The 14,996-nt window shown below is 49.6% G+C and overlaps 1 protein-coding gene across 18 annotated transcripts in view; it reads left to right on the plus strand.

Annotated features, from left to right (window-relative positions):
• Positions 1-14,996, plus strand: part of NCOR2 (nuclear receptor corepressor 2) — a 412,272-nt gene that overhangs the window by 262,673 nt on the left and 134,603 nt on the right. For 16 of the 18 annotated variants that reach the window (XM_073313442.2, XM_073313441.2, XM_073313453.2 and 13 more), the window contains 3 exons: positions 6,291-6,478; positions 8,098-8,188; positions 11,099-11,277. In XM_073313442.2, the coding sequence (XP_073169543.2) occupies positions 6,291-6,478; positions 8,098-8,188; positions 11,099-11,277 (458 nt within the window). Of the gene's footprint in view, positions 1-6,290; positions 6,479-8,094; positions 8,189-11,098; positions 11,278-14,996 lie in introns of all 18 variants that reach the window. The other 2 variants (XM_073313445.2, XM_073313446.2) reach the window with 2 other exon arrangements.

Genomic DNA, 14,996 nt, shown 5'->3' on the forward strand with positions numbered 1-14,996 from the left:
AATCAGGATGCTTATACTGTGTTATTAACCAGTTGTAGAATACTTGGTTGGTCATTTTGCTGTGCAAATTATATATATTCACAATAATAAATGAAACAATGAATTCACATTACGGTGGCTCTTTTGAGTCATGGTGATGACTAATTTGGTTCCTGCATCAGTGAGGTCTGAGAATCACTGTCTCTGTGGCAAGAGTGAATGGCAACTCTTCTCCTGAATTTTGTGGGGAAAGGACTTTAGGGGGATACAAAGGAGGCTCTGGTTTAGCTGAGCATCATTGGCTTCCGTGCTCCCAGCCACGTGGGAAATGCTACCGCTCAGCCGCAATGGGGCAGCTCACCTGCTCTCAGGCTGCAAGGTAACGGGTTTGGAAATCAGGCTGAAACATACCGCTCCGAGATGAGCTGATGGGTGGGGCGGGGAAGGGGCAAAGCTGGCCAAGTCATTTTTTGTGCCAAATGAAAAGCTGAATGTTTCAAAGCACTGAACACAGAGACGCTGAAACAGCGGAATCTGCAGCCCAGTCAATTGGGCGTTAGGGCTTGGATCCCCTTTCATTTCCCTGGGCCTGACACCTGGCACAGCTGGGCCCTGGTGGCACTCGCTCGTGCTGAGAGCTAGATCCTGCCTGGGGAGCTGCCGCTTCGGTCCCGCTCCGGGCAAGTGGGAAGAGTCTCGGTTAGTGCGGTAGCCGCCCTCCTGCTTCCCAAAATAAGTGCAGTTATCCGGGTCAGGGAAGTGGCGAACTCCCCTGTTGAGTTATTAGTGTATTAGTTATAGAGCACTGTATTTGGGCCTGGGCTTTTAGCGTACATCTGCACAACAGTGAAACACCCGGGGCTGGCCTACGTCGGCTGGCTCGGGCTTCCGTGCTGTAAAACTGCAGTGTAGACACCCGAACTCTGGGCCCCAGAACCCGGACCCCAGCCACAACATCTACGCAGCATTCTTCACCCCGTGAGCCCAAGTCAGCTGGCCCAGGCCAGCTGCAGCCATGCTGTGAGTCATTGTAGCCGGACACATCAAATGGCAGAGTCCTGCCCTGGGGAGCCAGCTGTCTGAATTAGGTGAACAGGTTCTGGGGTCCCAATCGTTGAGTTTTCAAGTCACTTCATGCAGTTTCGAACTTGTCAGTGTCGCACGCCCAACCCAGTTTCTAGACACGAGCTGTGCGTCCTTTCTGCTTCCCACCATCATTGCTGGCACTGAAATGTTACTGATGATGTGAGGAGCAAAGCAGGTCACATCAGGCCAAGTTTGGCCTTGGGGTAAGCAGGCACAGCTCCTGTTGCCTCCAGTAGGAGATGGACTCGCTTACACCAGATCAGGATTACCTATCGCGAGGGACGCAGACTCTTCAGTGCAAGGCTGGTGCGTCAGTATGACTCGGGTTACATAGTGAGCACGCATTCCCCGCACCGAGGTGCCATTTCTGACAATAACCAACGCAAGTGGGGAGTGGGGCCATAGGAAAAGAGCCCGGGTTCATCTCTGGATGACGTGGCTGCTCTCCCCTGCTTTGAAACTGCTGTACAACAGACGCCGGAGTTGGAAGTGTCCAGTATAAATGACATGATCCATCTGCATGGCAAATGGCAACCCACTCAAGATTTTGGGCCTGATCCACAACGCAGTGAAGTCAATGGAGAGATTCCCACTCACATCAAAAGCTTTCAGTCAGGCGTCTTTCGAAGGAGAAAGTTACTGGATGAGAGTAAGACCTGTGGGGAAGCTAACAGCTGCAGACCTTCCCCCCTCAGTGGGGCACAGCTGATGGAGAGGAGGTTGTATTTCTTTGAAATCTGGATTTGCGATGTGTTGGATGCCGTGACCCGGAGCATGACTGATGAAGAAATCAGTTGCTGATAAGCTCTTTCCAAACTAGAGAACTCCGTGACGCAAGGGGGGGGGGAGGGGTTGGGGTTGGCTATTGAATTTTGGTAAAGTGGCATCTGCTTTCACTTCCTGATTTTTGGCCTAGAGTGGGTGAGTGTCACTCAGAATGAAACCTGAAAATCCCCACTGGCAAACCCGGTTGCCTTCATTTGGACCTGAGTTTGCTTTGAACCCCAGCATGAAGGATGAAAGCGTGACCATTGGAAGGGCCTGTCTGGTTAGCTGGGGGAGTGCTCGGTTATGGCTGGGCTGCATTCTTGCCTTCCCCAGCCAAATATGGACGGCTCCACCCACTGTGTGGCCAAGTACGACCTCCCTGAATCTTGGGTGTGGGTCTAGTGTGCAGCGCCAGCCGCTGCTCCTCACTTAGGTCTTTCTGCAGGGAACGGGCTGGCCAGGCATAACAGTGGGAATAAGCTGCAGTAAGTTACTGCCTCCCACCCAGAGCAAGAGGGAAGAAGGGAATAAATTGTGTCTGAGGCCCAGTGCCCTCTGGGGGGCGCTGCTTACACACGGTCCCTTTTCAGGGTGCTGCCTTAAAGGTGTGACCTAGGCTTTAGCATGCAAGAGAGTATTATTCCCATGGAGGGAGGGGGTACCTTTTAATCGGAGTGAAACTTTAGCGTTCGTTATGAGGGTAAAACCATAATACTTGGGAGGTGCTTGGATATGGTGGTGGTGGGCCCCTATGGGCAGGGGGATGGCTGTGCCAGAAGGAAGTTGCATGGAGTTGTTCTGAGTTTACACCAGTGTAACTTGGAGCAGAATCTGGCCTGCAGAGCCATGTTTTTCAATCAGCGCCCCGCCCCCCTCCTTGCACTTGGACTGTTCTGTTTCACTGTTACCACACCTTCTGAGCAGCCAGAGAAGCTAACAGGCCTGAACGCCTTCGCTCTTACCTTGGTTTCCTGGTTAGGCGCTTTAGTGTTGCTAACAGGGTATTTTTAGTGTCCAGAGAAGGACAGTCTTTTAAATTACACCAATGGGAAGGAACAGAACTGTATGGGCTGAGCAGCAATGGAAGCTACTCAGGCAAACCTTCCTGCATACTGATGGAAGTGTGTGTGTATGTACATACTGTAAAATGACCAGAGCCAGTAGGGAATGGGATGAACTATGTTTTCTGCATTTCCTCGGGTTCTGTCTACCCCATTAAACTTTATATCCCTAAAGGGAAGAAACAAATAATAGAACTGGAAGGGACCTCAAGAAGTCATCTAGGCCAGTCCCCTGCACTCAAGGCAGGACTAAGTATTATCTAGACCACCCTGACAAGTGTTTGTCCAACCTGCTCTTAAAAATCCCCAATGATGGAGATTCCATAACCTCCCTAGGCAATTTATTCCAGTGCTTAAAACCACTCTGACAGTTAGGAAGTTTTTCCAAATGTCTCTTCTTCCAAGAGAATAAAGGATCCTTAGACATTAGAGATGTAAAAGACCTACCAGTTATTGCTTGAGTCATTTAAAACTGGGCAGCGCAGAGCACAGGTGCGAATATAAAGTAAGGAAAAATAGTACATTGGAGGCGAGAATATAGTAGGTCTCTTTCATATCCAGCCTCTGTGATTCCCCACTCCTGCTGGAGGAGAACTTCTCCTGTTGGTCTGTTCTCCGATCAAGCCTGCTATCTGGTTGAGTATATAAATGTCCTAAGCAGTCGGGCTTCCATTGTGTCTTTTGGGAAACCCACCCTGCCATCAAATAAGACCTTGCTGGGAGTGGACAGGAAGCAGAATGCACAGAATCCCTGCTTGTAGAATCACTTTGTATCCCTACTATTGGTTGGATTTAGTTGTATGCTTAGGATGTCCTGCGTGGGTTGATGGGGAATGTGCATGGAAGAATTGGTGGAGCTCTGGGGCAGGCTGGTCCCCCATGTCAGGTTTGGGGTGCGGTGTGAGGCTGGGTTGGGATGTCTGCACTGACACGCTGAACACGCCTGGACTCAATTTTCCCCTGTGCCCGAATTCCACCTCCCTGTTGCCTCTAACTTATCACTACCTCTACTGAAGAATTGGTTGAGCTCTGTTTCACAATGCCCCTCCCTCTCCCACCACATCCCCTCTTCTGGGTGGGGTGCTCAATGCCCCTCCTTCTCCCACCACATCCCCTCTTCTGGGTGGGGTGCTGGGGAAGGAGTCGTGTCCAGCTTTATGCCAGTAGGGTGTTTCTGTCAGCCAGGGGAATTCTCCATGGGTCGTTTGTGGCTAGAGTTTGCACCGCATGCGTGGCTCCAAGAATCCAGGGCTCTGTGCTCGTAGGCAGCGCTTGAATTCACCAAAACCTCAGTTGACATTGGTGAAGGGCTTTGAAGGCTGAAAGCGTTGTACAGGAGTTGAGTGCGCTAATTATTAAAGAAAAACCACCAGCCATCACGAGAATCCAATTTCCCCTCAGTGTTTCAGGTTGGGCTTCCAAAGAAATGGCCTCCAATTCTCAAAAGTAAGTAAGTGTGTGTGTGTGTGTGTGTGTGTGTGTGTGTGTGTGTGTGTGAGAGAGAGAGAGAGAGACTGAGACTGACTGACTTCCACAGGGCATGGAAGCCTGCCAGCACCTAGTGCTGACACTTCTAGTTTGCTCTTTCATGTCGGGGATGCAAAAGGTTGACTCCATTCCCTCAGGAACAGCTCTTATGGATTGTTTTTTTTCCTCTCTGGTATATTTTTGTTTGTTTGGTTTTTTTTCTCTTTCTTCTCATCCTTTCTGATTGAGATGCACCAGGGCATAGAAGACTGAAGAAAAATCACCGTAAAATCTTTGTGGCAATAGCAGGACTTTGAGTATTGATGAGTTTTGGTAATATAGGGATATTTTTTGAGATGCTCTAACTTAGCCACGGGAGAAACCAGCCATATTCTGCTCCTTATCCCCCAGAGACTCTGTTTGCAGCAGCTTTGGCCCTGAAGTTTCATTAATCCTGCTGTGTTGACTCAAGTGCTGCTCTTCTCCACCTGGGAATTACTTGGAGGTACTTACGGTTTTGGCGATTCTTTTCTGAAACAAAATGCTTCAGGCCTTGACTGTAATGCAGTTGAAATCTCATCTCTCTGTTTTCCTCGTGCCCCTTGTGTGTCTTGTCTGTTTAGGTTGCAGGCTCTTCAGGGCTGGGACCACCTCTCGTGGGGCTGGTGCAAAGGGATTTCAATAGCCTTTGTGGGGGGTGGGGGGGGAGGTGTTTTAACAGTGCCTGCCCAATAGGGCTTGAATCTCATTTGGGGCTGTAGGCTCCACTTTAATGCAGATGGTGATGGTAATGTGGTTGGGATTGTGAAATGCATGTCTTGGTTAATTTTTTCCTTACTGCTCTAGAACAAACTCCAGCCATGTTATGGGTTTGCAGCTTCCAAAGCCTTCAGTGGGAGGCGTTAGCGCACACCCGACAGCAGGTGTCGATCTTGGGCTAGATTTTCAAAGGAGCTTCTGTTTTTTGCATGCCCGGTGCAAGTACATCTGCCTACCTACCTACCTTAGGTGCTTATCTGGCCCTGTCCAGAGTGAAACAAAGAGGAGAATGGGGCCCTTGCTCCACTGTTCTGGTTGGAAGGACTAGTTCCAGCGTTGGTAGTTAGGACACGTTTGCGCTGCAGTCGGAGGTGTGTGGTTGTCGCTCGGGCAGGCCTACCTGTGCTGGCTGTATCCGCACTTGCCCAGCTACAGACAGCAGCGGAGACGTAGTGCCATGAACTCCTGGTGCACTTGGACAGCTTGTGCTGCCACGTCTTCCCTGATACTTGTAGCCTTGCTGGCTAGATGGAAGCTAACGTGGGTCTGCCTCCTTAAGCTGCAAGGACACCTCTGATTGCAGTGTAGACCTACCCAAAGTGCGTGTGTTGTCCTTGTAACCACATGTTCTTAAACGCTGCTGATAAAGACAGTGAATGAGAGTAACAGTCTGCAGGAGGAAATGTCATCCAGTGATTAGATCAGGGACGTGGGGGGCCTTCTACTCCTGCGTTGTGTCCTTTGTCTTCTCTGGGCACCTCAGTTTCCTTATGTGTATCTTATCCCATCTCCTAGCAGAACCGTATCTGCCTCGTTGGGGTGGGGGTGGGGGGGAGACTGGCTTTGATTAATGGATGGATGTGTGTAAAGTGTTTGGAGATACTCAGTGCTTCGGAAAAGCAAAGTCCCACTCAGAAAGGGACCTTTAGGACAAGGACATCGTGGAAGTTTTCCAACTCTAAGAACAAAATCTCCTCTGTTCAGAACACTTGATTTGAGCTTCCTTGTTCTTTCTGGTCCCCAGCCCTGTGCAACTTACCTAACAAACCCTGCTACTGTTCTCTGCGGCTTGGCTGCTCTTCAGCCCAACAAGCCATCGAGGGAAGGGCTTGAGGAGCTGCTCTGTCTGGGGCTGTTTTCTGATCTTCCCCCTCTCACTTGCCCTTTCAGGAACAGAAGTTTTGCCAGCGCTATGACCAGCTGATGGAAGCCTGGGAAAAGAAAGTGGAGCGCATTGAAAATAACCCCCGGCGCCGTGCCAAGGAGAGCAAAGTGCGGGAGTACTATGAGAAGCAGTTCCCAGAGATCCGGAAGCAGCGGGAACTCCAGGAGCGCATGCAGAGGTTAGAGGAGAAGCGGTAGGAAGAGGCTAGGCAGCCTTTCTCCTTTGCCTATAGGGGGCTGGGGTTCAAATATGGTCTAAAATGGCGGGGGGTGGGTCCCGGGGAAACAAGCCCCCTCCTCCTGCAATGGAATAACTGTTAGATGCACAAACCACAGAGCCCCATGAACAAATAACTCGGGTTCTTTCTCCCCAAGGGGGATCAGCATAGCTCATACTGTCTACAGAGGAGGAGGAATTTCAAGAATCCAGATCTCCATTTTTCCTGTGTTGTTAATTTCCTGGCTGGCCACATCATGACACATGGGGTTAGTTCATCACTCTGAACATCTGACTGGGAGAGGGTATACCTGGTCCCATATTAGGAGGCTCAAATCAAGGTGGGAAGACGCAGTCTAATTATTTAGTCATGTAGATAGTTAAAAATTTATCTAGGGTTTGATCTAGGTATGTGCTCAGAGGCCAAGCATTTGCAGAACTGGTAGAAAAGATTGCAAAAGATCTGAAGATGTTAAAGGTCTTGCTCACTCGCTCCATTCACGTGATCAGCATTGTCCACCACCTCTCCCATCCCCACAGCTCATTTACTTCTCCTCAACTCACCTCATCTTCAGAAGCGCCCCGAAGGTCAGGCTGTTCCAGAGCAAGAGGAGAAGGTGCTGCCAAAGTCGATGGCCCCTCACTGAGAGGGGTCCTGACCTCAGCCCTGTTTCGCTGAAACCAGCCGGTTGTCGGCTTAAGAAGCCTTAGCAAGTCAGGACCCAGACTGTTTAGCGTGGCGCCATATTCAGTGGGAGTTTTACCATTGACCTCAGTGCGAGCAGAGTTGTAAAAGTCCCACCCTACAGCTTCTTTGTCTTTTAGCTTTTAAAAAGGTGTGTGTAGTTAAATAAAAGAGTGTAGGCTCTGTCCGGGAGTTGAGACCCCATGTTTAGGGCTTAGCTGCTTAAAAAGAAAAGCGTTAAAAAAAATTCTAATATTAACAGCCAGGTTTTTCATGCTTTAAAAAAAAAAATGGTTAATGAAAAGCTTTCTGTGTCTGGGTCTAAGCATTTCCCTGCAGCATTTGCAGCCCAATCTCAACCGCAGTGGGCAAGATGACCTGGAGCTGAGCAGAAGCAGAAGTGAAACAGTGACTGGTTTATTGCAGTGTTCAGGATGAATGAAATGCAAAACTATGGTGGAAAGTCATATGGATTGTAAATATTTCTCGAGTTAATCTAAAGGTTTATCTACATGGAGATGCAGCGTGTGGCAAGCCAGGGTGTGAATGTACAGCCCAATATCCTGCCTGCCCCTAAGTCGCCAGGTGGACGCTGCTCCTGCGCACTGGAAATTCCTTTGACACACTGCTGCTGAGTGTGCAGCTGGCTAGCGCACTCCAGATTTGCACCCTGGCTTGCCGCACACTAAGTCTCCAGGTAGACGCAGGGAAGGACATGGGTTTGGTTTGGTTTTCTTTAATTGTAGGCCATGTGTGCGAGGTCTTCCCTCTCGCCTCCAGGGCAGGCTCTGTTCCCTGTTTTGACTGCGCCACCTTTCGAATGCGAGGAGTCCCGGGAAATGATCGAGGCGCGGTGCCAAGTACAAGACAGGGCATACGTTTTTCAGTGTTTCACTGCCATTTCCCAGCAGGGTAGGACAGAGGGGCAGCGGTCTCTCCATGTCAGCCGCACGCAGCGAACACGAGGTGTCAGAAATTATCGATGGGCTCTCGGAACAAGAGGTGAGACCAGGTTGCCGTTTTTCCTTCCTTTTTTTTTCCCACCCGCCCCATTCCCCCTTCCCTCTGGGGAACTCAGTGCAGTCACAACAGACCCTGACGGTGGAGCTGGTGCCGCATTCAACTAATGTCAGGCCGGCTGTGTTTAGTAAACACTGTCATACGCAGGATGTGATTCCCTGACAGAACCCTGAGCGGGGCTTGGGAGTGTGAGCAGAATCTGTGCAAGCAAGCAGCATCCCACTGGAGCACCCATCAGGGCTGACCTCATCTCACTCCCCATCCTCGTTGCTAGGAAGCAGCAGGATCTTTAAGAGGAATTCACGTAATGAAATAACAGTCAAGGTGGCAGGGCATTTTTGGCACTCAAATGTGTCTCAGGCCATCAACTCCAGCCGGTCATTGTTCCTACAAACCGGATACTCTTTTAAACTGAAATCGGGGGTGGGGGAACAGACTCCCACAACAGCACAGGTTTATGCATAATATTTTAATGGGAGATGCGGTTTCCTGCAGGGGATTCCTATGGGATGAATGGTTTGTACATCAGCCAGTCGGATTGACTCTCTTGAGTGCTCTGTTCATCGCAGGCTGTCCCAGTGACATTGGCTTCTCCTGGATCTGGTTTCGCGAGGGTTCCGCTTGGCTGGCTCTGATCGCAAGCTGTCGAGAATGGGTTCGTGCTTGGGAAGAGACAGCAACTGCTGCCCAGCAATAGCGGAGATGTTTCCTGCATGTACTTGCTGTGCCCTTGGCTGGGAGGGAGTTTGCTTTGACCAAGTTAGAGGCTGACCCATGAGCTTAGTTCTCAGGGACAGATAGGCACCATGCTTCCATTTGTTCTTCACAGAGGGGGCCTGATGCGCTTCCTGGCACTGATCTCCTCCAGGAACTAAAGTACTCGGCGAGTGGGCCCACAGCCAAGGGCGATCGCTGGTGCTCCGTTGTGGAGAATGTTCCTACAGAGGAGTGAGATGGAGCAAACAGCTGGAATGTGCGTTATGCCATATCTGCCAAGCTTGGGCTACGTCTATATTGAAACTGGGACAGCGGCACAGCTGCAGAGCTTCCGTGTCGACGTTCCCTACGGCGATGGGAGGGGTCTGCTGCCCTTAATCCATCTCCCCAAGAGGCAGTAGCTAGGCCAGTGAAGAATTCTTCCATCAACCTAGCGCAGGCTGCACCAGGGGTTAGGTCGGCTTCACTGCCTCACTCGGGTGTGAAGTTTTCACAGCCCTGAGCAAGGTCGCTGGGTTCACCTAACGTTTTAGGGTCGACTTGGCCGAAGATAGAGCCTTAGCTGTTGCCCAAGACCAGCACCGAACAGATCAGAGATCTGATTCAACGCTGCTCTTTTGGGGCTGGTCCATCGTGAGCTGAACTGGTGCTAATTATGTCGTTACACGTTATGGCTCTGCTCGTTAAATGTTGTTGGCCAGCCTGTGTTTGTCCTGGCCAACCCGCTCACTAAGTGAGAACTGGCGCTTACCTCTCATTAAAAGAACATCCTTGAGAGCTGTAAGCATTTTGAATGTCATCAAAGGCGTTGCCGGAGTCAGAGGTGTTGCTGTGGAGTTTGAGGATGTGGGAAGCTAAGAGGAAGCAGCTTTGTATCCGTCGGAGAGCTATGCCAGACAGCTGTAACTCCTGTTCTTTGGACCGGCACTAACTCCCATCATCTCCTGTGTTAGGATGTGGAGTTTGTGCCTGAATTTGATAGTGAAGCATCAAGACTCTTTGCAGAGTAAGAGACTCTGGCTAGGTTTACAACCCTCTGGAGTCTTAGCAGTTCAGCGTTCTCTGAGGTACTGACACCTGGTTACAAATCAAGGTCAGAACATGCCACTCCAGAGCTTCCCCAGTCCTTAATCAGTGAGGGCCAGATTCTGAGATCTTTACTCACACTGGGTCCGTGTTTGACACCGTGAAGAGCTCCACTGACGTCAATAGGGACTGCTCATGAATTTTGCTGCCGTTAATAAATTTAGAGTAAGGGCGTCAGAATCTGCCCCAAAGTGTTTAACAGTAAGGGAAAAAAGGGATTACGGCACAGCAAGAGGCTGTCACTTTTGGTGGCAAAGCGGAGAATCTGCCGTTTGTTTCAGCATCTAACGTGGCAATAAGAAATGGTGGCTGAGTTGTGCCATGAACGGACAAAGTGGCCTTTGGGTGAATGTCAGACATGAACCTGACTCTAGCCTGTGTGGTTACCGAGTGGCAATTAGACCCACTTCGTAGCAAATACAGGGTATACGGCTCGAGCGTTGTGTGGAGAAGTCCATTCAGTTATTGTCTCCAGTGCTTCGAAGACGCTGTCGTTTGAGTTTCAAACCACACTGAGAGCAGAAGGGAAATGGAGGAGGGTGTTAGGAAAGTTTTCATAAAAACGAAAGGTTCCCATGGAATGAGACTGGCTCCAGACCCATCTTTTCCACCTCCTGACCCTTTCAGTCCCCCCCCTTTGCAAAATAACATTCAGACCAAGATATATGCAAAACTGGACCCTCTCCTGCTTACATCCAAACTGTGCGGTTGAGATTTGAGCCACTCTTTGTATGATTTTTACAAAACCCAGACTGACTGACAAGGGTTTGCAAACCCCCGGGGAGCCCTGATTTTGCCTGTCTCTAGCTTTGAGCATGGGAGTTGGTTTCCTTGGGTCAAACATTTTTACAATGTGTCTCAAGAGCCTTTTATTTCCAAAGGGAAGATTAACTATTTCCCTGCTGAGGGTGACAGCTTCTTTCAATATTAAATTTAGGGTTACTCCAGCAATAAAGCTGTCTAGTACTTGCCTTTAAAGTCTCCTGGTCCCACAACCTGTCCTTTCCCTATGAACATCTGTCCCCTCTGATTCTCCCATGGGCTCTGTAATGCTGATGAGAACCGTCCCCTTTGCTTTCTTTCCCAAAGAACCTGGAGAAGCAGATGCGCCAGCTAGCCGTCATCCCCCCCATGCTATACGATGCTGACCAGCAGCGCATTAAATTCATCAACATGAACGGCCTGATGGATGACCCCATGAAGGTGTATAAGGACCGGCAGGTGATGAACATGTGGAGCGAACAGGAGAAGGAGACCTTTCGGGAAAAGTGAGTGGAGTGAGAAGTGGCCGACCATAGGCAATGGGAATTAGGTGTTGGGAAGTGTGACGTACGGGCTGGATAACGGCTTGAGCACTGGGCCCTGGGTTGTGCAGGCAATATGGTGGTAGTGGAAAGCAGTGGTAGATTCTGTGATGACATCCTGGCTGCTACCAGTGCGTGCACTGCAGTGTGTTTTGGAAGCTGAATTCCTTGCAGTAGCTTGAATGGCTGCTGGGCTGTAGGTAGCAATGACTGGTGAATCACAAAGGTTTTTTAGAAAAACTCCAAATGGTGTTAGCTCTACCAGGCAGTCTGATAACCTGGGTGAGACTGAACCTTGGAAAAAGGACCCAGGTGCAAGCCAGAGTATGCCCAAGAGGAGCCGATCTAAAGGTTTGGTTTGGTATGGGGAGCCATTGGAATAGACACACTGCATATGAAAAGGGAAATACATACTTTGAACTAGACAAGGTCGCTGGGCTCAGCTCATCTCAAGCCTTATCTGGAGAGGTTCTTTGGAGACTTCCAGTCTGTCCTGGTTTTCTCCATGTCAGGAATACCTTTGGCCTTCCTCATAGTTACTTCCACATGCAACTGAAGCAAGCAATTGCAAAGATGCACCAAAAAACCCTTCTTAAAAACCCTGTATTGTTAGCCTTTTTAAGTATATTGTGTGTCTCCCAGGCCATTAAAACGGCAAGTATTGCACCTGGAATGATGCAAGGGTTAATAATTTAAAGTAAAATTAAGGGAAATGCAAGGATCAGGCCTGGTTAATGACACTGGAAGATTCCGTGCATGACTGTAGCATCGTCCATGCATGATGGTTTCATTTTTGTCAGGGTGGGCCGTCCAAAGTGCAAGACACATGTACAATACAATTTACAGACATTGACACAATTCAGCTTGACCTGACTTCAATCTCTCCAGCCCATGAAACCCAATGGGACCCTGGGTCTTGCAGCCGTTCATCACTGGTACACTCAGATAAAAATAGGTGGCCCTTGTGGCCTGTCCTGAAGATCAACAATCTTGGGGTCAGTTTAACCAGACTTACTCAGAACTTAAGGCAGATTCCAGTTCCGTTCAAGTTGGACAAAGGTTCAGGTTGCTTTATTTTACGCAGCCCTTTTAGCTTGTCCCAAACTTGGATGTGGGTGGTGCCAGTAGAGAAGTAGAGTGTCACGTTGTTGTTCTATTGTTGTTTTCGTGATTACAGCTAGAAGCCCCGGTTTTCCTTTATTGTGCTGTGCACTGTGGCGCACACAATGGAGAAAACAGTTTCTGCCCTAAAGAACACAGCATGGAAGTATGGCCCTGCCTGAAGACAATCAGGGTCTCTTTGAAAGCACAACTCACCCATGGTACCAGAAGTATATCTGAGTGTTAGCAGCCTTGCAAGTGCTGACTTTGAAAAAGCATATTGTTGTTTTGCATTGCATTGCTCTGCTCTGAATATGAAGAGTCATGCATATTTATAAAACTGCAGTAAAACCAAGTTTCTTGATCAGCCATTTGTTTATACGTTTAGTACAGGACAAACAGCCTCAGATCTGTGATGTGATCCCATTTTGTCAGAGTGTCTCTGATTCTTTTTTAACATCTCAGTTTCTCCTTTAGTCACATACCACAGAAGAGCTCTCCAGCATGTGGTATGATATTTGTCTAGATTCGCGCTTTAGGACACTTGACGTAACAGCCTGCAGCTGCAGATGGGTTATGTTTAAAGGGGCCTTTATTGTAAGCTCCCAAGCGCTGCGTTCCTGCTGCTCCATCCTCCACACTGGCCACCTCCCACATGCTCAGTGCCCCCATTTATGTTCCCTTGTTGCCCCTGGAAAGCCATCTGCTGGCTGCAGCTCTGACTAGCTCCAGCTCTGCTGCAGTCATTGATTACAATGACCATCCTGAGGGCGGTCTGGGTCCTGATTCCAGTCTCACTTCAGCACGTATAAATCAGGAATCGCTCCACCTAAGTCAGCAGTTACACTGGGATAATAAAGCCAGTGCAGTTAGATCAGAATCAGGCTCTGTGTCTGTGAAGCCTTGGGCAGACATCGATCGTTCAAACCTGACAACACCCCTGTGAGTTAACCAGTGACCTTACACTCTCAGAGAAACCGAGGCAGGGAGGTTCTGACTTGCCCAAGGTCGTACAGAGAATCGGCAGCAGAACCAAGCTCGGGAGCTGGACTTCAAGTCCCACGTATGTTTCATTAGAACGTTCAGCCTCTTAGCCCTCTGCCTTCCATCAGAGGGAGCAGCCAGCCCGTACGGTCCAGCTCTTGTCTACCGAGAGTTTTCCCGAAGCAGCGATTTTGCCAATCCCATAACTCCAAGTCAGACGTGTGACTGCATAGGCGGCCCTCAGGAAGGTTTGACTTGCGACCTGCTGTGTTCTGTCTGCTGTCAGAGAGCCACTCGCTCTGGGAGCAGCACAAATCCAGCAAGGGGCATTTCTGGGCCAGGCTGAATTGTGCTGAACTTCTCCCAGCTGAATTTCCATTCCACTGCATTCCTCTAAGGCTAAGGGAGCAGTCTTGTCGGGGGAACCCAGGGAAGGTATTTTGCTTAAACACAGACAGTCCTTAGCCATAGCTAAGCTTGCTTTCCTTTGGCAAAGCACCAGTTTGTTTTTCCCTTTCAGGCCAGGAATAGCTTATGCCAAATGCTCTTCAGTCCTGTCCCACTAGTTAAAGAAGAGGGGTTAATTAGAGGAGCTGTTGCTTTTGCATTGTAGCCTTTCTCCCTGCTGGAGGTGCAGCCGCTCAGAGTCGCTATTAGCTGCTCCAGCTGGGGTAGAGCCGGCTGACACCATGTGTGTGTTCTGCAGAGGAGGAAGAGTCCCTCCAAACCTCCATCGCGCTTTCAATCTCTTGGGTAACTCAGAAGCCTGCTAACTACTCGTGTTGTCCTGCAGTTCCAGCAACAAGCTGAAATAACACATGAAAGGCGGCTGTTTCCCCCAATTGGGGTTGCGCTTTTTAATTACCCACTGTGCTGTCTTTAAACATTGGGGGGGAGAGCGCATTAAAAGCCAGGCTTTAACAGACTCAAGCGATGATGCATCTGTTCAGACAGGTTTTGTTAGCTGGCAACATTTGGAACCCTTGTCCCTCGTAGTCTGGAGTCATCCCTGGGGTGTTTCTTACAGTAGTCAGCCCCCTGCCATGCCAGCCGAAAGGTGAGAGGAAATAGGAGTGGTTTAGAATGGGTCACAGTTGCGTTCAGGTGAGCTGCCCAGGAAATAGTTTTCCAAGACCCCATTCACCACCCACACCCAGTGCAGAGGTAATGTGGCACCAGCCAGAACATTCTGTTCTCTGCACCATGGGATGTTTTTCAGGCATGAAGCTGTTAAATTACAGTGAAACCTGCACTAAGGACCCTTTCCTACAGGCAAACCCCTGCCTTGGGCAACCACTTCAAAGGATGTCCAATTTCCCACACCACGTTTGCTCAGCCTTTGCTTAAGAATCAGTCCGTTTCTTGCTGGTCACTTACGTGGCTGCCGGTTTGACGCCAGACGTTAATTCCGAGTTCCCTTAGCACATCACTGCCAGCTACTGAGATCCTGCTTGGGAGACTGTGCTCGGTCTTTTCTCGTCCTTCCCCTTCTCAGGCCAGACTGGGTCTTTGCAGCTGCAGGCTGGTGTTCTTGGCATCAGAGCTCTGGGCTCAACTGCAGCATAAACCAAGCAGCAGGTGGTGGCTTCATTAACCCC

The sequence above is a fragment of the Lepidochelys kempii genome, chromosome 15 (genome assembly GCF_965140285.1).
Source record: "Lepidochelys kempii isolate rLepKem1 chromosome 15, rLepKem1.hap1, whole genome shotgun sequence".
Taxonomy (NCBI): domain Eukaryota; kingdom Metazoa; phylum Chordata; order Testudines; family Cheloniidae; genus Lepidochelys; species Lepidochelys kempii.